Source organism: Sardina pilchardus, chromosome 14 (assembly GCF_963854185.1).
Source record: "Sardina pilchardus chromosome 14, fSarPil1.1, whole genome shotgun sequence".
Lineage (NCBI taxonomy): Eukaryota > Metazoa > Chordata > Actinopteri > Clupeiformes > Clupeidae > Sardina > Sardina pilchardus.
In genome coordinates, this window is record NC_085007.1 from 28,723,670 (window position 1) to 28,746,736 (window position 23,067).

The 23,067-nt window shown below is 44.5% G+C and overlaps 2 protein-coding genes across 2 annotated transcripts in view; both read right to left on the reverse strand.

Moving 5' to 3' along the window:
* slc27a4 (solute carrier family 27 member 4) overlaps nucleotides 1-14,063 on the reverse strand; it is a 28,020-nt gene extending 13,957 nt beyond the window's left edge. Inside the window, exons 1-8 of the mRNA XM_062553863.1 lie at nucleotides 13,736-14,063; nucleotides 11,608-11,769; nucleotides 7,092-7,486; nucleotides 5,473-5,631; nucleotides 5,090-5,159; nucleotides 4,695-4,786; nucleotides 3,681-3,790; nucleotides 99-308 (exon numbers count right to left, since the gene is read on the reverse strand). Coding sequence (XP_062409847.1) covers nucleotides 99-308; nucleotides 3,681-3,790; nucleotides 4,695-4,786; nucleotides 5,090-5,159; nucleotides 5,473-5,631; nucleotides 7,092-7,486; nucleotides 11,608-11,768 — 1,197 coding nt within the window. The 5' untranslated portion in view covers nucleotide 11,769; nucleotides 13,736-14,063. The remainder of the gene's footprint in view (nucleotides 1-98; nucleotides 309-3,680; nucleotides 3,791-4,694; nucleotides 4,787-5,089; nucleotides 5,160-5,472; nucleotides 5,632-7,091; nucleotides 7,487-11,607; nucleotides 11,770-13,735) is intronic.
* A 1,426-nt stretch (nucleotides 14,064-15,489) lies between these two features.
* On the reverse strand, nucleotides 15,490-21,943 carry swi5 (SWI5 homologous recombination repair protein). The gene is made up of 5 exons (XM_062554146.1): nucleotides 21,728-21,943; nucleotides 21,034-21,082; nucleotides 20,570-20,673; nucleotides 18,358-18,452; nucleotides 15,490-16,231 (listed from the first exon to the last, which is right to left on the reverse strand). Exons 1-5 carry the CDS (start codon nucleotides 21,814-21,816, stop codon nucleotides 16,167-16,169), a joined length of 402 nt encoding a protein of 133 aa, XP_062410130.1. The 5' UTR covers nucleotides 21,817-21,943; the 3' UTR covers nucleotides 15,490-16,166.
* Nucleotides 21,944-23,067: the final 1,124 nt, after the last annotated feature.

Sequence of the window (23,067 nt, forward strand, 5' to 3'; positions counted from 1 at the left end):
GTGTGTGCTTTCGTGTGCTTGTGTACCCATGGGATGTTGGTGTGTGTGTGCTAACGTGTGTGTGTGTGTGTGTGTGTGTGTGTACTATGGGATCTTACCTTGTTGTCAAAGTTCCCCAGGCTGCAGTTACACTCGGTCGCGCCGTAGAACTCTGCGATCTGCGGAACGTTGAAGCGACCGGTGAACTCCTCCCAGATGGATTGCCGCAAGCCGTTGCCTAGCGCCATGCGTACACGGTGCTGCTTTTCGGTCTCACGCACCGGCTGGTTGAGGAGGTACCGGCAGATCTCCCCGATGTACTGAACAATCTGAAACAGCAACGCAAACAAATAAACTATCAAAGTCTCTCCGATGTACTGAACAATCTGAGAAAGCAACACAAACAAATAAACTATCAAAGTCTCTCCGATGTGCTGGACAATCTGAGACAGCAACACAAACTAGGCTTTTTGAAATGTCGCTTTACAGGGTGAACAATTTCTGGTCACAGTAACAAAGCACAACAGTGACAACACAGCAGTAGTCTACACATCTTTACATTGACAACACCCTACGTACTGTTATCCTGTCTGCACACATCTTAGCATTAACATACAATACACACTGGTCATCTTAACTACGTGTTTTTAGGGGCATCAACATACAATACACACTGAACATCTATGTGTTTTCATGGGCCTCAACATACAATACACACTGAACATCTTGACAATGTGTTTTCACTCCACAAGCCTCCAATGCATGAACAGCACAGGAAATTATGAAATGTTGTGAATACAGTCGTGAAGGAATACACCTAAATTGAGTGAAAAATCATTAATAAAACAAAAAGAAAAGAAAAGAATCCACTGATGACTCTTGGGCAGTAGTAACACACCTTATGCAATGTATGCCTATGCTCATATACATGCTTTATCTGAAGGCAATGCACGGGTCATGGAGTGACCTTTGATGTGTTGTAAAGTTTGTGACGGAACACAAGTTGCAAATATTTACAGTTATAAGTCACCGAAGACAAACACTGCTTAGTACGCATACAGACTATCTTCTGGCCTCTGCTTTGAGCGAGATAAAGCTGTTTTTTAGATATATAGAACTGATAGATAGATATAGCTGTTTTATAGACAGATAGAGCTGATTGATAAAGCCGTTTTATAGACAGATAGATATAGCTGTTTTATAGACAGATATAGCGGTTTTATAGATAGAACTGATGAGAGTTGTTTTATAGATATAGAGCTGCTGGATAGACAGAGCTGTTTACCCTAAACAGTCCGGGGAGCACTGTACCTGCTGTTGCCATCGTGCTGGCTTAGCAGTCGTACACTGGCACTGCTCTGTCCTTACAGCTTCAGTTCATTACATTTCCAATCAGAGACGTGTGAAACACTTCACTTGAGCCAGTCTGCAGGACCGGGAGAGGCACATTAAAGTCTCAGGCCGTCGCTCAACTCGGCACATTTAGGCGGAGTAAAATCAGAAGGCACATCACAGGACAAAGATGGAGATGAGTCAGGTCCTCGCTGATCTCATTATTTGCCTCTATTTTGGATTTCAAAGCATGTTGTGGTGGACCTAACAAATCAATTCTGCTGAACGAAACATCCAGTTCTGTGCATGGTCAGCATCCAAAAGCGCACTCCACTTATGCAATATGCATGAGGCAATGATGTGGACTTCCATCACCGCTAGCCTAAGAGGCCGACACACAGCGCAACAGAGCGCAACATTTAACACAACAAAACAAAAACAACGCAACGATACAAAACAACGCAACTAACATCACTACAAAACCAGTCTGTTTCTCCTAAGATTACATAATTTATGTTAGAAGCATGTTCTGTGTTTCCCATAGCCATAGTTTAGTTTATAATACCTGTTTCTTTAGCTTATAATGCTTTAGTGTATTATACCTGTAACAACAACAATAGCAATAACTTACATTTACATAATCTTCAGAGAGTATCTCCTCTTGCAGCACTACCTACAACTAGACTTGCCTCTAGCACTTACAGTACCACCTGACTAGAACAACTAGACTTGCCTCTAGCACTTACCACCTGACTAGAACTGCAACTAGACTTGCCTCTTGCACTTACCACCTGACTAGAACTGCAACTAGACTTGCCTCTTGCACTTACCACCTGACTAGAACTGCAACTAGACTTGCCTCTTGCACTTACCACCTGACTAGAACTACAACTAGACTTCCCTCTAGCACTTACCACCTGACTAGAACTGCAACTAGACTTCCCTCTAGCACTTACCACCTGACTAGAACTGCAACTAGACTTCCCTCTAGCACTTACCACCTGACTAGAACTGCAACTAGACTTGCCTCTTGCACTTACCACCTGACTAGAACTACAACTAGACTTGCCTCTTGCACTTACCACCTGACTAGAACTACAACTAGACTTCCCTCTAGCACTTACCACCTGACTAGAACTGCAACTAGACTTGCCTCTAGCACTTACCACCTGACTAGAATGGACACTTGACTGTGTGGCGGTAGCGCTCACTGCTGCACTTACTTCCTCCTCATACTCATCACACCTTGATTGCTTCCCTTGTTGGAAGTCGCTTCGGTTAAAAAGCGTCAGCCAGATGTAATGTGATGCAACACAGCGCATTTATCAAGGCACAAAGCGCTTTAGAGTGAAGGGGAAACCCCAGCAACCACCATCTACATGGCACGGCAGCCATTACGCACCAGCACGCCTACCGCTCACCACACCCCACCACAGACCTGCATGTGGTATGGAGGACACCAACGCTGGCTTCAGGCCACTATACATTTCATTCATGCTGTGCGTCTGCTTTAACGCTTCCCTGCTATGCCAGGCTTCAGGCCACTATACATCTCATTCATGCTTTTACAGACCAAGAGGCTGCACCCTGGCACTGCTACTGAGTGGGAATGTTTGGTACTGAATGAATGGCACAACCAACGACAGCCAAAATATCTCACATATTATCTGGCAATAGTGTGTGTGTCCACACGTTCACAAGTTACTCATTAACCTCACCGAGCACCTCATGAATGTCACACCATCTCCCACTTCAGCACAGCTAGGGGAACAAGGTGCCAATTTGCACTTTGGTTTCCTCTGGTTTCATGATTGTACTGAGTGTCTGTGTGTGTACAACATGTTGGTGTGTGCGCTGTGCAGCAGTAAGACTGAGTTGATGTTCTAGCTATAACTGTAGGGGGTGGTGGTGTTCTGACTAAGGAGCTTGGCTAGCAAGCAATAGCCACAAAAGTTGTGGGTTCATCTCCCAACTGTATATTGGCTCCAAAAAATACTTTATTTATCTATTTAAACGGCAACGTTTTGATCAACAGATCTTCATCAGGCAAATAGGAACCTACCAGTTCCTAAATAAAGTATTTTTTGGAGCCAAAACACAGTGTGTAGACCATCCCCTTCTCTCTTTGACACATTTTGTCTGGCACCTGTTACAACATATTTTTGGATGTGCGCACCCGTCTCTACAAATTCATCTCCCAACTGCCACCGCCGTGCCCTTGTGCAAGGCACTTAACCTCAAGTTGCTCCACGGATATTCGCCACTGCAATTGATATCTGTAAGTGGCTTTGGGTAAAGCCGTCAGCTAAAGGCCAGGTCTGTCTCTGTGTCCAGGACTGATGTAGAAGGGTGTAACAGGGTCCACTCACAGTGCAGTTGTATTTGATGCAGTCGTCCCAGAACTTGGAGGCCGAGAACTTCTTTCTGATGACAACGGTCATGCCGTGGATCAAACACTGGCCAACTCCAACAATGTTACCTGAGCAAGGAGAGAGAGAGAGGGAAGGAGTGAGAGGGAGAGAGAGGGAGAGAGAGAAGGAAGGAGTGAGAAGGAGAGAGAGCGGGAGTGAGAGGAAGAGGGAGGGAGAGAGAGGAAGAGAGAGAGAGGAAGAGAGGGAAGGAGTGAGAGGGAGACGGGTTAAGGTAAAGTGAAACCTCTATTGTAGACTAATAGCAGCAAACCAACAACAAATAAAGATACAACAAATAATAGCAGCAAACCGATAACAAAAATGACTGCAAGTACACCTTGAACATCACAATGATCATATAACCTTCTGCAAAACATACATCATAACCTGTACATATACCTATCACAAACTCCAAAAGCATTTGTTCTTAAATCATATCAAGTATATTCCACCTTTTTCATGTCTGTGTGGTTTACACACAGCGTTGAGGCTGCAAACAGGAAGTTGGTTACTCAACTTCCTGTAGCAGTCAGGAAGTGCATCGGTGGGCCTACTAGTGAGCATATCTGACACTATGGGCCTTTCCCAAACTAGTGACTTCGCCCTCCCTACTTACACTTCATTTGCGCGTTCGCACGGGGGGTCTGCCATATTAAGGGCCATCCGAAACGATGTGATAAAATCCCTCCAACACTGAGTGAATAGCGATGGTCACTTATTGAAGGTGTGTGCCAGTTAATGCAGCACGTCATGGAAAGCGTTTCCAAATGTTAGTCCCGGACGAGTAGACCACATCTGTGAACAGATCCACGGGTAACCAGCTCCCGCTAGGGAGAGTGGAGTTCATCCCAAAGCTGAGCGCAGTATTATGACCCAACGAGCTAATCAAGGGAACTATACCTAGCTGCGAGGGGGCTTCCCCCTTGTGAGGAGCAGTGGGGAGGGATTCGTTTGGGAAAGGGCCTAACTTACCTGCAGAGTGGTAGAGGGGCAAGCAGTCGTACATCACATCTTCTGGGGTCATCTTGAATCCGTAGTACACCAGCGCAGCCATGCGGTAGTATCTAAAGGGGGAAACAAAAATAAAGGTTGAGGAGTTAACAGACGTTTTCATCCAAAGCAACAGTCACCTTCAGAAGATGAACCTGGGTCAAAGGGCGAGAGTGTGTGTGTATGTGTGTGTGTGTGACGACCCTGAGCACTGCCGCTTCTCAATCGTGTGTGTGTGTGTGAGAAGAGAGCATCCCTACCTGCTGTGGACTACGATGGCAGATTTGGGTAGTTTTACAAGAGAGCATCCCTGTGTGTGTGTGTGTGTGTGTGTGTGTGTGTGTGTGTGTGTGTGTGTGAGAAGAGAGCCTCCCTACCTGCTGTGGACTACGATGGCAGCTTTGGGGAGCCCTGTGGTCCCAGACGTGTAGATGTAGAACAGCCGATCTGAGGGGACAAACATGAGGGGGTTGGGAAAAACATCAGAGAAACGCAAACACCCACTTGCAATACACACACACACACACACACACACACACACACACACACACACACACACACACACACACACACAGAAATGTCCAAAAGGGTACCAGCTAGAGGACTGCAAGCACTTTCTTTATACTGTATGTCCTCTAGAAAGTCAGTCATCTAGTTGTCTGCCAGAAGAATCTAACACTTGATGGTTTTAAAACGGTTTAAGCAGACTACTGTGATTTGTAGTAGTGCACAATTGCAGGAGGGTGATTGGCGGCCTGACCTGTGAAGCCGCGATCTGGTTGGCTGGGCAGGTGAGAGGGGGCGGCATCCAGGAGTGGCTCCAGGCGCTCGGTTCCCTGCGGAACCTTTTTGGAATCGAAGTCCCCGGAGCAGAGCAGACTGACCGTCTTCCCCATGGAGCTGTGCACCTCACACAAGGCTGCAGACCACACACACACACACACACACACACACACACACACATACATGCATACATACACACGCACACACACACACACACACACACACACACACACACACACACACACACACACACACACACACACACACATACAGAAGCACACATACCAATGCACACATACATGAACACACACATGCGCACACACACATACGCACGCATGCACACACACACATACACACACACACACACACACATGCAAACGCACACGCACAGAGAGAGAGTGAGACAGAGAGACAAAGAGAGATGCACAATCAGATCAAACATACGAAAATAAGGAAAACCTTTGCACTTTTCTAGCCTGCACAGAGACAGTACAGGAAGGATTCTACTGACTAGCAGAGAGGAGAGGATGTGGCTGTGTATCATAATTCTGATATCTAAACGATAAGATAATGATGTCCAAGATAGTCTGCAAACAGCAGATGACCTTTGCACTCTCAGATCGCAAGCAGTCATGCCGCAAGCACAGCTGGCACCATTATGTGGCTTTCAAATCAATAATTATATGACGGACTGCATTTATGGTTATGGTTATGGTTATTGGTTATAATATTTAGCAGACGCTTTTGTTCAAAGTGACTTAAAGAATATGAACGTTAAAATAGTTAGGATATAGTTAGGACTGTAGGTCATAGCATGTTTGCCATTTTTCTCAAAGACTTTGAAAAGTCCACACCATTGCAAACATAGCAGTCATGCCTTGACACACCGCACCAACTCACACCTACTTTGCTCAGGTGCTAGGGCCTATGTGATAGGCTTTTCCCTCAGAATCTCGGCAGTGACTGTAAATCTCTATAAAAAGAACAAAATGTCTTCTGATGTGGCCGTCCTTTCTGCCTCCAAACCGTTAACTCAGTTCATAGTTAGAGGAATTCAAAAGGAAGGAACCTACTCTCTCAAGTTGGCCATACATCAACTATCGCTTTTTGGCTGATGCAGTTAGCCACTCATCAATCATCTATATCAATCATTGCTTTCTTTCTTGATGTCACCATAGGAATACCTTGTAAAGTAGCCATATAGCCTTGAATTTCCCCTTGGGGATCAATTAAGTATCTATCTACAGTATCTATCTATCTATATAGCATCACAATGTATTTATGGTGTATATGCTCCATCTTTCTCATCTATACCCTTGCGTTGTGCATATTGTGTGCAGCTGTACCTGGACAGTTTTAGCTGCTTTGAATGAAAGTGTCAGCTAATTGACTAAATGTAAATTTATGTCAATGTAAACATGCAGTATAATTGTTTATATGATGATATGACGCATATGATGATGCAACGCACATGTGTACATACAGTATATTAACAAAACACATATACGCAGGTTACCCTGTAGGGACATATATACCACTGCCACCATCACCATTCCCACCACTCCCTCTTCTTCCTCCTCCTCCACCTCCTCTTACCTTCGGTGAGCTCGCTGCCGAACACCACGGCCTTGGCGTTGGAGATGTTGATGCAGTGCACGAGGGCCTCGAGGCGCAGGTTGAAGTTGATGAGCGCCGCCTCCACGCCGATCTTGGCCATGCCGAGCCACAGGCCCACGTACTGCGCGCGGTTCTCCATGAAGATGGCCACCACGTCGCCCTCCTTGTAGCCGCGCTGCAGCAGCAGGTTGGCCACGCGCGACGAGTAGTCGTCCAGCTGCCGGAAGCTCCAGGACTCGCCCGTGCCCTCGAAGATCAGCGCCGTCTTGTCGCCGTGCCGCTTCACCGACTCGGCGAAGATCCTGGGGATGGTGTTGCGCTGCCGCAGGTGCCGCTTCACGTTCAGCTTCACCTTCAGCAGGACGCCCGCCGCACTGCAGACCACACACACACCCACCGGTCAGTCACAGAGCTACAGTCATAGATATATATACCGTAATTTCCCGACTATTAGCCGCGGCTTATACATTGATTTAGCAAAATTTCTTCCGCTATGAGGTTAATACAGGGAGGCAGTTAATATGGTGTTAATATGGTTTTGTTTCTTTTAACTTACATAAAACACTGTCCTGAGGCTTATACACAATGCGGCTTATATGCGGGAAATTACTGTATATGGATATATGTCTATGGCTACAGTCCTATCCACACACACACAGCCAGAGACCCACCGGTCAGTCACAGAGCTACCTCTGGGCTACAGTCCTATCCATTATATATATACACACAGTGTATCGCACTCTAGTATGAATTGAATTTCCCCTTGGGGATCAATAAAGTATCTATCTATCTATGTATCTATCTAGATGCTTTACACATAATGACTGCATGATTACGGGATTGGTGGGACTGAGTGGTGGCAGTGATCTGGCAATATGAAACATCACAACAGCACGCAGGAATTAAATGGAGTAAAGCTACTGCTGCCCCATCATTCTTTATCTAGATCAGTGAGGACGAGGATCGAGGAAGGAAGGGAGGGTGTATATAACACCAAATGAGAGGCACCCCTGGGGTAGTGTCAAGGAGTTCTATACCCTTAAAGCCACGCAGAGTGACCCAAAACCATTCCTTACACAAATATTATTCTATTACACATTCTTATGTAAACCTGAGGAACGGATAAATAATCTGAAGAACTGCCAAATATGAACTAGGAAATGATAGAGCCGCGGATAACATGCGATAACCAAGATAACGGCCCGATAACCGATAAAGAATAAAGAACTTATAGTGGACATTATATCTACTTTCCAAAGTCCATTTGAGAAAGGTAAACTTCAGTATGACCGATTTTGTACCTACAAATACCACTTTTCCTTGATTTTACAGATTCTGAGCATTCTCTTAATAGTTCAACTCAAGCACACTTCCTGAATAATCATGTCTTAATAACAAGTGGGTGGCTGTGTGACTCCGCTACAGTAAGATCAGGCATGAGGTGAATTGCAAATGACTGAATGAATGTAAAATCCGCTCATACAGAGGAGGAGAAAGGGACTTCAAACTGCGCACTGCACAGTGCACACCCTAACACAACGTGGCCTAGCCAAACGACGACAGGACAGGACAGGACAGGACAGGACAGGAGTGGAGTGATACTGGAGTGTCCAGATAACGACCGAGCCACTCTGCGGCAGGGCCGTGCCCAGCTCCGGAGCGCTAGTCAAGGGCACGGCATGGCAGATTTATGGCCTTCTCCCTGATCTAACGTCCAGTGCTGCGGACATGTCGGCCAATTTTATGGCACAGTTAAAAAAAAGTACTCAGGGAGAGCCATCACCAAACGAAGCTCAATCTTTTAAGATTGAACATAGTCTGGGAAGTCTGCGCTTTATTTCTACTGCACAAGAGACGTGATCAATGGGCATAGTTCAAATGACTCTGTGCGCATTTGGATAGTCCTTCAACCAATCAGACCAACAATCCGGGAGCACCTTTCGGATAAGCTAGTTTGTGATTGGACCCAGCAAACGTGGACAGGAAGCAGGAGAGATAGATGTGCAGGTTTCCAGCCTGAGCTGCCGGTCGAAATCCAAATCGCCGGCAGATCAGGCAGGGTTTACCCAGCCTAAGGGAGAACAGATCATTTAAATCATCCAAATGATTTCTAAATGGGTTTATTAAGTTGAAATGGTTGCCAAGTTCCCCTTTAACCACTACACTACCACTGCCCTACAGGCTACAATAAAATAGTCAATGTATGAGTCAATGAGATATAAAAGAAACCTGTCTAAGGCTACAATAAAAGAGAAGCCCTGTATGAGTCAATGAGATATAAAAGAAACCAAATAGAGAGAATGGTGTGAGGAGACTTATCAGAAAAGAAGCTTCTTTTGACAGTTTAGAATTATTCCATCACCCCCCCATGGAGATTCAGAAATAACCACCGAGCTGGTGTTGCAATGACCCTTAGGGAAGTGCTAGTGGCATAACCTTTGACCCTTAAGCCACAGAATGGAGTAGAATGGGAACGGTGTCCTTGAGGAAGCATCAAACTACACACTGGGGGAAAGTTCGCTTGTAACACTGACCGGAGGTTACGATGACCACAACTTCTGCAATACCCAGTATGAAAAAACGCCACATTTATGCCTACATGATTATTCAACGGACACGTGGGAGAATTTCTTCACTCATGAGTCGTGAGGCACTTTCTGCAATAACGGTTTGATGAAATCTGCCTGTGTGACTTCATAGACGCTGATGCCGATAAGGAGAGCTAATTCAGGCCAGAGGCCTGATATCGGCTGAGCCAGCAACTCCTCTCCCCGTGAGGGTGCAGATGGCTCCCAGTCCTCCGCAACAATCCCAGAAGGCCTAGCACCTGCTGGGGACAGAATATCCTGGAGTGCCTGGTTGTCGAGGAAACAATCTGATTTGTGTTTTAAAAACGATTATATCTGATTCTTCCAAACAAGACAGCTACCACCAACCCCTACTACTACTACCACTACTAAAATTGTGTTTTGTCTACATGTTCTACTTGGCATTAAATACATTAAATACAAACTCCATCAACAGCACACTGACGTTATGTGTTTGTGTGTCTGAATATGCATGTGTGTGCATGCATTTCTATACTGAACTACTTAGTCTAGCCTATAGTTACTGTAGTAGGCAGACGTCTCGGTTGCACAGCTCTCACTGTTTCTGTTTATAGCTTTATATCACACTTCAGGTCATAACAGCTCTGTTACAATCTAGACCTTCGTCTCAAGCAGTGAATCCCCGTCTACAATTTCAACTGACTGGTGGGGGATTATTTTAGACAAACCACAGCTTCACAGTGGGTCAGCATGACACTGAAAGATCAAGATACTGCATGTCAATGATACTGTATGTGTTGTCCATAAATAGGCTACTTCAGAGGACTACACAAAGGTAACAGGGAAGCTACACTACACCGGGGGCTGGTCTATTGTTTTTCCAACGTTTTCGCGCCGTCACCACATCTGGTGCAGCCAGTTCCACTGATCATAGAGGAAACGAATAGTTGCTGCAGACGCAACGCGAACAGAACACCTCAGTTACGCCCCTGGAGTAGCATCCCTGTAATTATATATTCATGCAACACACTAACTAGCACACAAACTAGCATTATTATGCTCCCTACCGTTTTCAACAGAAAATAGGGAGTCAATATTAGTACAATATAGTGGCCTCAGTGCTGGATCACTCCATAGTCCAATCTGGACCAGCACAGCGAGGTCCAACCTGTTTCTATTGATCCCACCGTGAACAGGAGGAATTCCTGCTATGTACGTACACTAGTCTTGATGCGCAAAAAATGCTGATTTTCTAGTTTGAAAGCTTACAAACAGAAACCCTCCAACAAAGGGCCTATTGTTAGGCTCAAATTTATAAGCAGGTGTGACATGTTCACAATACTCCAGACACATACCTGCATATCCACAAGCACATTTTGGAGAACCTCCTACACACACTAATGAGTAGATCTCTAGAATTCGGGAACGTAGGCGAACGTTTGCAAACGGATTTCTTGTTTGCCGTGATATCTCGGCGTACATTTGCGAACACTCGCAAACAGTTTGAGGAGGTAGTTCTCCACAAAACCTGTTGGGAGTTACCAGAGATTACATAAAATCGTACAAATGTATGAACGATTCACATGAACGTTCATTTGAAAGCACCTCAGGTTTCAAAACCAACAGTGCACAAAATCACTCCTGATGGCAGACTCCATCTGTAGCATTCATTTTGACTTTTTAACTGGTGATTCTCAATCTCATTCCAGTGCTGCCCCCTGCGCGCGCTTTGCATGTTTTCCATATCATCCATGTTCTGCACGTACAGCTGACTGAACTATCGGTCAGCTGTACACACCTGCAAGTGGTTAGTGGAGGTTCTGGTGTTTACCAGGTGCACTTGTAGCAAGAATAAACAGGTGTCTTCCTGCTCGGGAGGGCTCGGTACTGGGGTTTTGAGCCCCTGTTTAGAGAGACAGGAGTGTTTCTTGGGCGGCTGTACTCACTGGAGATCTCGCCCAACCGTTGTTATGACGATGTGCAGGAACTTGTACCCCCCGGAGCCCAGGTAGAAGATGGCGATGGCAGGCAACACCTGGTACCACGGCAACCCCAGGATGAGCCGGAAGAGGAAGAGGAGAACAGTGCAACACGCCAGGCGCATCATCCTGAAAAAGAGAAGGAGGGAAAGAAAGAAAGAAAGAAGGAAAGAAATACATAATTTTGTTTTTAATGCAAAGTGTCTTTAAGGCCATCATGACTCATTTTTGAGTTAAGAGGCTGACATGAAACCTTGCCACCACAGGGTAGTTGCTGATACAGACATAAGACACACACACATATCAGTGATATAAATCTTTATCAATACACAAATCTGATTACGAATACTGGGCCAATAAAACTATAGTAGATAACGACAATCACAGGACTCTTGACGTGATCTCATCCCAGACATGCAAAGATAAATAAATTGGACCTTTGACACAGAGAGATCACACACACTGTGTAATAGACAGGGTGGACTGACAGTTGCACAATCACCCAGACAGAGACAAACTCACAGTCAACCCCATGCATGAAGGGACAGGTGCATTAGGCTTTACGCCTCGCCCTTATAGGAACCGCTGATGGTCCAGAACCCCTACACACATAAGAACCTGTTCAGAACATACAGGATGAGTGCATTGTCATCCCTCTAATGGTAAAAGCTAAATTATGTATGGCAGGATTGTCAGGATATAAAACATCCCGTTTTCAAAGAGACATCAAATGAAATGGACTGTTAACTTCAGTGGCTGTCTCACAACCCTGCAAAGCCAGTCTCAGATTTGCCTTCACGTTTCCTCATTAGACTAATGAAAGGTATGGTAGTGGTCCAACTGCTGCAGCTTCACATATACCATCATGACAACTGTGTATTTACTTTCTGCACCACTGTAGCCTATTTAAGAATGGAAAAAGCAACTCAGTCGAGGTGAAATCCTCATTAAACAGTTTCAAGGCTGAAAACATACTGACAATGAACACGGTCCTATAGAATTTCAGCGTGATGTCCCAGTCAGTGCTACCCAATACAGTACACGCATTTACTAATTAAAGAGCAGTAGCATCGCGCCACGGCCTTGGTAAGGAAACGGGGTTGTTTGTATTGACACCAAGTTCATATTTACAAACAGAAACAAAAACAATACAAAAACGCAGCCTTTGCGTACTGCAAGCCTTTATTGGCATGGGTTGTCTTTCGATTTTAGTTTAGCAGAACGGCTTACTGCTTATCGGTCAGATCTTGGGACAACGAATGTAAGGACAAGGAAACCTGGGTTGATGACGGACGATGTGAAGGAGGGGATAGCAAACACACCTGCCGTACACAGACGACCTCCTCTCCTACAGCATACTTCAATCCCCCAGTCATTTATCTGCCTGATTATGACTCTTGCCACGTTTCCCAAAGTGGACACAGAAATTATTTAATTTCAGACACATAACGGAATCTGAGCGGCGACCAAGTCATTCACAACTACAGCGTAAACGGTTCCGGAAATTTCACCACGCGCATCCGCAGCAGCTTCCCTACTGCAGTAGACTAACGGCGGAATGATTGGCAAATATGTAAGCTCAACCCACCAGAACATGCCATGTGGGGGACTGGGCCATTTCTCTGACTGAGACGCTTACTAGAGGCCAATCGAGTTCGGTTTACATGGTCAAACCTACGCTTGTATCAATCGTCCACCTGATTCCCATTTTATAGATTAAATAGGCTATAGTATGAGAAAGTGAGCCTGTAGATACAGTATATGACAGTGCGCAACTGCTCCGGCTATCTCGATGCTGGTGTGGTAGATAGCCAGCAACCCCTCCTTATTGTCTGAATGCGCGTCAGTTACGCTGTCATTACGGGCCCGGTCGTTAAGGGCACCACAGGGTCTGTCAGATGCTACCGGAGCGGGTGCCATCCAAACCCCGTAAAATGCACCAAGAGCTAGCAAGGTTGTTAAAGGACAGCTTGAAAAGCCCTGAGCCTGCTCACGCTATCGCTTGTCTAAAATAACAGGCAAGAGGCCGGAAACGGACCGCTCCAAGAGACACACACACAAAAAAAATATCTGCCAGCCTTAAGCTGTGCCATACCTGCTCTTCTGTCCCCACAATTACGCTAATGTGAGAATTATATGCCTGAAGTGGAACCCGTTCCGTAGAATTCCACCTTGATCGGCTTAGCGACCGCTTCCCTGCTCAGGCGTCTTCTTGCGTTGATACACACACCGGTCTTCAATGAAAGCTACGTTCCCTTCTTCCTGGCTGATAGTACCGAATACGCGTGGCGCACACGGTCGACTTTGCCCCCGTTATTTCATCTGTCCATTGTTACCACGGTAAACATTTTACTCGCCTCATTGTTACAGAGTGCTCTATGGCTACGGTAATTCAAATGACCTTATAATTTTCTTAGGTGAGCCCGCCCAGCCGTGTACACCGGCTCTATGTGTTAGTATTGATTGACGCGCTCTCGACCAATCCCGTCGTTCGTGGCCAGTCGTTTCACCCCGGGAAGGTGGAGCCTGCTTGAGAGAGAGATTGTACTGTCAAGAAAATGCGGTCCGGTCGACGAATCAGCCGTTGTGTATGAGGCAGTTTCCACCCGGTAGTGACAAGGCTGCGCTGCAGGACTATGGGGCGCGTTCAGAGGGAGAGAGGGGGAAAAAAGAAAAACCGTAAGAAATCGTAGGGTGGGGAAGCTGCACGCAGTCATGCCATCGGCACCCGAGGGCCTGTTACGAAGCGTCTTGGCTGCGTTATAGCTGTGCTGAGCCAACGCTGCGCACAGTCTTCACAGTACTCAACGGGGCTTCCTCTCAGCAAGAGACATGCTCTTTTAATGTTTATCTATTGAGCTAAGAATCCAACTTCAATGTATGAATATAATTTGAAGTGTAATGTGAATGTGAAGTGTAATGTGTCCTACTTCAGGATGCAAATATAATAAAACAAACCATCTTAATATTGACATAGTAATTTAATGTAGTGCTGTGTCAGTGATACAAAATAGTTTGTAAAGCAAGCAGGTAGACAAGGTCTCTTGACATCTAATTGAGATGAATATTATTGGTACTTTTTTGATACCCCTAGTAGTAATCTTAATGCTCTTTTAAATATGTATCTTTGATTGTATATACCCATATTCAGTCAAACATACAGTGTCCAGTGTCTTACAGGGTTCAACAAGCATAGCTGATGCACCTCCCTGTTGTGTCGACCAGCTATATACCCACTGGGGCAAATTCAGGATTTTTCTCATCAGTAGTTCCATGTTGGTGGAATGATTGGTAGTTGATTACTTAAAAATAAATGTATTAGCCTACAACTTTTCTGTAATTTAAACTATCCTCTTTAACTAATGTCACTAGTGGTATTCAGGTAGTTGTCATTTCTAAAAAAGTAAACTTCTCTGGTTGGAACCGCGTCGATAGCTCAAACGGTCTAGGAGAAGATGCGTTCTCAAAAAGTGGGTGAACAGGAATAAGTTGCTAATAAAACTTAAGATCTCCGCTAATGACCAGCTTGAGATGGTACGGCAATCAAAACCAGCTTATTATTACATCGTAAGATGGTTAAACCAGCTAAAGGTATGTTTTCGCAAGAGTTTTGCTGGTCTAGCTGGTCAATCATCATAGGTTGGTCAAACAAGCTGGTTAACAAGCTGATCAACCAGCAAACCACCTTAAGCTGGTCAGGCTGTTTTTTTCAGCAGGGCTGTAACGAACATATCAGTATATTTATGAGCTGGAGCAGTCTCGTACACACACATGCAATGATCTCACTGGTCAAACAGCCATCAATACAATGGTATCTCTGCAATCCACAAAACACACAGAATGAGAAACTACAAAACAATCTCTTTATTGATAGAACATAAAACTATACACTAAACACTAACCTCAGGTAATTCTGAGAGGGGCAAGCACAACTAGGAGTCCATATGTGCTCATGTGGTCCTGGGTGAACCCACTCACTCACTCACTCCCTCACCAAAACCCAGCGCCACTCTTCAAACATCCGCTAGTGCAAAACAACACTCCTTCCTCTCTCCCTCCACTACAGCACAATGTGAGGAAGGCCTGGATGGGAGCATGACAAAGAACGTTTACCATTTCAAACTGATCACAAGAGGATGTCCAGAAGCTTCACCCTCGCCTCACTCATCTCACACTGAATAATGTCCTGTGAGTCTCTGTCCACTGTCCCCTCTGGTCTAATTTTCTCACTGACCGTCCAAATGCATTGAAAACAAACAAACAAACAAACAAACAAAACCGGACTTCCACTCCTGTTAATGCAGAACATGTGAGCCCGACAGGAACTTTGGGTGACAATACTGGACTGTTGCCACGTCAACCCGGGCAGAGCCTATCCTGCTGCGGAGGGATTCCCAATTCCCACTCTGGAATTCTGGGATTATTTGGCCATATTTGGTGCCCTGGTGCCCCGCTGCCACCCCGCCCCCTGGGTGAGAGGGCAATGGAGTGGAGTGGGCAGTCGCTCGGAGTGTCCACCACCCCTCTCAGTCGTCCAGCTCCAGGTCGAAGAGGCTGTACAAGTCCCGAGTGGTCACTCCTCGCAGGGTGGCTGCACACAAGCAAACAACAGAGTCTCAGTTGTCTTTGCACTTTGAAGGAATGTGTGTGTCTGTGTGTGTGTGTGTGTGTGTATGTGTGTGTTGACAATTCTGAGACATTTTCTCTGTGTGTTGTGTTTGTGTTGTCCACTGAGGGACATTTTGAGCGAGTGTATGCATGTTCTTCACACTATCAAGGGAATGTGTCAGTGTGAACATATGCGTTGCATCCACTCTAAGGCAAGGCTGTAATCAAAATACTCTTTGAGGGGGACATGACCCTCCCACCCCTCGCCCAATAACGTGTGTATGTGAGTGTGTGTGTGTCTGTGTTTGTGTGCATAACGTGGTCTGAGATATCACCCCAGTTGCCTACCAGCACATCTCCATATCTCTCTCTCCACCCCCCGGCCCACACACACACACACACACAGCCCCAGCTGGAGTCACGATGCACGCAGCCCCACAGTCAAACAGACCCACAGCAGCCCTGTGAAAGGACCCCTTTATGTCAGATACGGAAACACACACACACACAAACACGCGCAGGATGGTGCGATATGATCATCGTACTCTCAACATCACCCATCCTCTTCGTGCAACAGAACTGGTTGGAGTTGGTCTGGTTCCCACCCGATTCGCTGTCTGAAAGCGGGATTTGGGTCGCAATCTTTGATTTGCGTCTCTTGTATGTGCTGCTACCAGTGGATCACTATCACAGCGTTACTTGTAAAAAAACTTTCCATGGCTTTTCAATGACCTTGAATGAAATTTCCATGACTTTTCACAGCCCAGAAATACAAAGTTTACTTTTACACCACAAATTGGAGCTAATAATGGAATACGACTTATTAGATACAAGATTATTAGATTAGATACAAAAAACTAAACATTTAAAAAAAAAGTTAAACGTTTTCATCTTCTTTGTTCTATATCTATGAAGGAAACGACTCTGGTTTGACATGATACGCTGTCTCCTACCTAATTGTCCCTGGTATGAGAATGAAATGTCATAACTTTTCCAACACTTTCAATGAATCTATTGAATTCCGGGATTTCTCCAGGCTCAGAAAATTATATTTTACAATTCCACGACCTTTCCGAGTTATAGACTCGGCTAAACACAGCATAGCTGAAGTGCGTTCAAACTCCTTAAACAGAGGTGAACATTCAAAAAAACATTTGCAAACGTTTGCCTACGTTTGTAAATTTGAACGTGCCTCGGGTAAAAGGGGAGGAGTGGAGTATTGTATTTGTTGGCAGAGAGTGTTGAGTGTGGATGTTAGACACCACTAATGAGCCTTATGGAAGTGTCGTGGGCCTAAATCAAATACCAATGAAGGAAGGGGCCTGCTTGATAACCCCAGTGAAATGCTCTTGACGGCTGCTCTGTTGGTGATGTGTTTTGGTCACGGAGCTTGATTTGTTAATGATTTTCTTTTTGACGGTAAATAGGCTTGGTTGTTGATTGACCACTGTGTGAAATCCTCTGCCTATAGCACTAGGAATTTACCATCTCTCCTACAAACATATTTGAAATTTAAGCATGAGTGCTAATACATTCCTTGTACTGGGTTAGGCCTGCTGTACATTATCTGGAACAATATATCCTGATAGGAGGTCCAGTGCGAAAAGGGGAAGCAGACTTTTTTTTAAATCTTATCTGCAGCCTCAACTTCATTGTGTGAGTCGTGACATAGAATCTTTATCTTTCCTCATTGTTGGTCAAGTCTTCTAGAACTTGCTCTGAGGTGTAAGGGTGGCGTCCAAAGTAGTCAACTCCCCTACAAAACAAACTGCTTATCAAACTGCTTTTAATCCAGTTTACTAATTCTGTGTATGCGGACCATGATGGAACCAGACAGGCTGAGATGTAGCTCTCGAATGAAGCTCTGAAAGGATTCATTCAGCTGTCTAAAAACACAAATGTTTATTTAACTTGTTCAGGCACTCAGTAGTTCCATATTGTAAAACCACAGGTGGACAGGTGTAAAACAGCAGGTGCTACGTTCATGGTAGCAACGCACAACCTTTCTCTTTGAGAGATACATTGTAATTAAACACAGAAAACACAATGTGATGTATGGATAGACACACACCTACACACACACCAAATGAATCTGTTGTGTTTTCTTACCCAGTTGTCCTAGTAGTGTCTGTCCAATGTCTTTGATATCGTTGTACTCGTGCAGCAGGTCAATATGCTGATCCAGCTCCTGAATGTCCATCCCTCTGTGACACACACACACACACACACACACACACATACACACACACACACACACACACACACACACACACACACACACACACACACACACACACACACACCTGAGCTATAATTTCACTCCCCAAGGATGACCAAGGACAGATTACATGATGTTGAACTCTCACTCAGTGCAGAAAAGGCAGTGCTCGCTCAATCTATTTCCGTCCCACAAAAACGCCTTCATTGGGAATAACCAAAGGTAATTTACAACAGCTGCACAGCCACTCTGTAATGAGTATAAAATGTATGTGACCAAAGAACAGCTTCTTGTTAGTCATTATATGAGTCATCCTCTGCTAGCGTTACTCTTAAAGCCAGACGAACGTCATGCTAATGTTTGCCTGAGTCCTAAGAAGGCCATTCCAAGTATGTGGGTTAAGGGTCGTTCACACCAGGAACGTTAACAATAACGATAACAGCAAAAAAAAGTATTGGTGTAAAGTTCTGACTCATATGAATGACGACCGCCCACACATAAACTTTCAGAGTGATTTTGAGAACGATAAAAAGCCAATCGGAATCCATTAACTTTTAGACATCACATTCATCAACATGAGGATAGACTTTAATTATCTGATTTCGTTATAACTACAGTTATCTCTATAGTTATCATTTTGGTATGAACAGTGTTTTAGTGACAATCCAGAGTAAGTCAACTCAGAGTAAATGATAAACATTCTTATAGAAGAGTCATACTGCTGCATTTTCTTTATTTTACAAAAAAAAGCCATTGACTCTTCTTGAAGGAGGTTTGCCACTTACTCTCAGTTTACTAACCCTGTTTGACACTAAATCACACTTCAAATACCCCCCTGTCTGCCTTCAAAGGTCGCTGTACATGCAATATAGCTGGCAAGCAGAGAAGCCTTTCAGATGGTGTTGAAATTTTAGTCCCTGATTGCAGAGCCCAGGGGACAATTCTCAAAGCATATCACTTTCATGACCTCAGTCAGGAATTACTGGCAGCTATCTTAAAGCAACAGCATGACTGTTTTATTTGCTTAATTCAAAGGCAACACATTTATCTGCAAATAAATTTTGATAAGCAGGTTGATATACAGTATTGTGGTACGGACGGTATATGATCAAGTCAAGGACAGATATGCATATTGTGGCAAAAACAAAAAGAGTGTTTATCTACTGGTATTGTGGGTCTGTCCTTATGAAGAAAATGAGCCCAGAGAAATGACCTGGGGTCACATGGGAATGTTTGTCTGGATGAGGATCGTAAAATAGATTTAATTGATACATTTTAGTGATAATACTAATTGGCAAAATGACACTGTAAAAGCTTGCTTCAGTGCTTCAGTGGAGCGGTGGAGCAGCATCAACATCACCACCTGACAGTCGATCAGGGATGTGTTTCCCAAAACCATACTGTAGCTAACCTGCTAGCAACTTACTTAATTAGCAACTGTTAGCAACTTAGTTGGTTGGCAATGGGAAATTGCACTGCTACCAACAAAGTTGCTAACTTAGTTAACTTAGCTAGCAACTATGGTTTTGGGAAACGCGACCCAGACCAAGGGTGCGTCTCATGCAGCGTTTATACGTCCTCCCTCGCTCCTCGATGCCTCGATCCTCACTGATCTACATAAAGAATGATGGGGGGGAAACAATGGGATAGTCTATCCAGTGTTAGTTATAGATCAGTGGGAACGCCCCTCGAGGATCGAGCATCGAGGATCGAGGAGGCATGATGAGAGGCACCCCAAGTTCCATTTCAGAACCCCATGTATCCTTTCTCCACTGACAGAGAACCGGTTCCATCCCCGCTCACAAACTAACATTTGAACTGCTCAAAGCATTTTGACCAAACAAAAACCAGTTCAAGGCAAGCATGTGTTCTCTGGTCAAAAAGTAATTTTATGCTATTCCATAATTTTAGTGAGATTTTTGATGCCAAACACTAAATAGTGATTAGCCAGGAGGGCCAGTGGGAGAGAAAGATGTTTTTTTCCTCCATCATAGTAAATCTGATGATATATAAAATTGCAACCTACAGAAGCCTGCACGCGCACAAACACACACACACACACACACGCACACACACGCACACAATCTGTTAAGTGTTCCTCACTCATTCTGCAGGAGGGTGATCTGGGAGTCCAGCTCATCCCTCTTCTTCTTCAGCTCCTCCACCTCTCTCTCTGGCAAGGCCTGGGAGGAGGACACACTCTGCACCTGGGCACAGGTGAGGCAAACACAAGGGCTCTGATAAGACACCATCGTGACACATCCCTGAGCAGGGTGTGTGTGAGTGTGTGTCACAGAGATCACTGTACAAAGTAAAACAAGGATGTTTTTGTTTTATATTAAAATTCTAATATAAATACACACACAAACGGGTAGGTTCGATGTCTGGGAATGATTACAACACATTCAAAACAAAGACAATAAGTGGATTTTCCAGACTGGCCCAGTATTGACTGACTGCAGAATTATGGTCACATTCTGGCGCAAAACACTTCAGCGATTCTGTGAGAGGGTGAACATAAGTAGCCATTATGATGATTTAGTGAAGGGGGAAATGGATCGTCTTACAGGAGATTTAAAACTTGAATTGACTCTTCTTCCTCCAGAACACGGTGTCCTGAAAGAAACACACAAATTCAGGGTCAGGTTTACTATAGTTCAGTCATCGGGTGGAGATGTCGTAATACCAGACTATTTCAACCTCTTCACTTATTCCTCTAGGCTAAAGATGATTTTGCAAGTCCGACCTATCCGACAGTAATCATCTGATGAAGGTTGTGTCATAAGCCTGTTTTAGGAAATCAACAGTAGCCTAAAGGTCAGGGCATCCAGAAGCTAGACTGCTTAAAGAAATGTGACTAACTTCATGATTCATTCTTTCACCTGATTTAGGTTACAATGAAACGCTACAACGAAAACATCTTACAGAAATGACAACATTGTATCAGTTTTATGACTGAAGTGTAATTCCATCTTGACAATAATCGTATGGTAACAAATCACATCACTGTGACTAGTACATGACAGAAGTCACGTTGATGAACTAAAACTCGACAACAGAGCAGCAGAATTTGGTTATGGCATAGGCATGCAGAAGATTCAGAGCCCTTGATGTCGTGTGATGACTCCTCACACGACATCAAGGGCTCTGAATCTTCTTCATGCCTATGCCTATGCCTCACTGAGGAGGCTAAATATTTCATTTTCATTACGGTAGCAGACGGATCTAAGGTAACGTGTTAATTAACTAGCCGTAGGGTACCTTCCCAGAGTGTTTCGAGATGTTAATCCCCCTCGTCTTGGCGTAACATTACATTTCGCTGTCACTTCTTGTCGGCTCTCTGACTCCATTGAACATGACAGAATGAATCGTAACAGAACAGAGGATTTACGTTGATTGTATAACTATTTTCTTGGTCTACAGTACTGTTAGAGGCTTGAAAATACAGTTGCACCGGAGTTGTACACACACATGCAAACTCCCGCCTATTCCGAAAGCTCAGATTTCAATTGGTGCATTTACATAGGAAGTAGGCATGGATTGGTTTATTCTGAAAGATAAAGCGGAAGTTAAGTAAATTAACTCCCTGACTTACAATGAACTTTGATTAGTGTTCGAGGAGCTTTCTCGAGAATGACATACAATTATGTTGTTATTAAGACATGATTAACAGCCTTTGAGTGACTGACGCTAATTTCACCGGTGCATACAAATTTTTATACCTACAGAACGGTTTTGCCTTTTTAACCCAACAGATGGCGCTACAAACCTGCTATTTCAAAACCCTAACTTGACTCACCAGACTGGCCAGAATAATGGCCTTGTAGGCCTGCCACATCCATGGCCCGTTGCACACATGGAGATACAATCTTTTGTTTACACTTTGAACAAGGATATAGCCTACTATTTGTGATCAATGACTTCAACATTCTTATAATGTTTTCTACTTGTCATACACCATTCCTAAAACAGTAAACTTGTCCTACAACTTAGGATGCTTTCTGCTTATTTTTAGGCATGATAACCATGATAATGTGCTCGTGAAACTCTCAATCTGATATCCATGTAGTTAGTCTTTCAGGTTCTTCAGATGGCTTGGCAAAAACGTGACAAAACAGCCAAACATTTTGTTCGAAGCCTTGCCAATCTTGATAATGACTATTGCAATGAACTGCACTGTTCTGTAGGCCTACCTTTCGATACTTATTGGATCACATTTCATGTATGCCGATATAAATTGAATATGGGAATGAGATGTCCTTGGAGTATTATATTTGCATGAGGTTGCTGTATGCCCATAATGTAATATGACTCTAACAGTGTCATCCATGAGCCTCTCTTCTTGTTTATTGCACTGGTCTGCATAGTCCTGGGGCTCATCCTTACTGCCCCGCCACTGCCTGCCGCACATCTCCTGAATAACTGGCCAGGGGCAATTTGAGAATGATGCTGTACGCCGAGCACTTTCTCAGTCAGTCATTAAGTCAGTCAGTCAATAAGGACAGAGCCACATGCTGAATGAAAGAATTATAGCCCTGCGCAGAGATGGAGAGGGCGGGCGGGATGGGGGGGGGGGGGCGGGTTTGGTCGGAGGGACTGAG

Bases quoted from the DNA above. Each gene is read 5' to 3' on its own strand.
- swi5 (XM_062554146.1), bottom strand. From the start codon at position 21,816: ATGGAGTCAGAGAGCCGACAAGAAGTGACAGCGAAATGTAATGTTACG. The intron at 18,453-20,569 runs GTGAGGAACACT...TGTGTGTCACAG, and splicing joins ATCACCCTCCTGCAGAATGA to AGGGATGGACATTCAGGAGC. The intron at 16,232-18,357 runs GTAAGAAAACAC...GCTTGTGTGCAG, and splicing joins GACACTACTAGGACAACTGG to CCACCCTGCGAGGAGTGACC.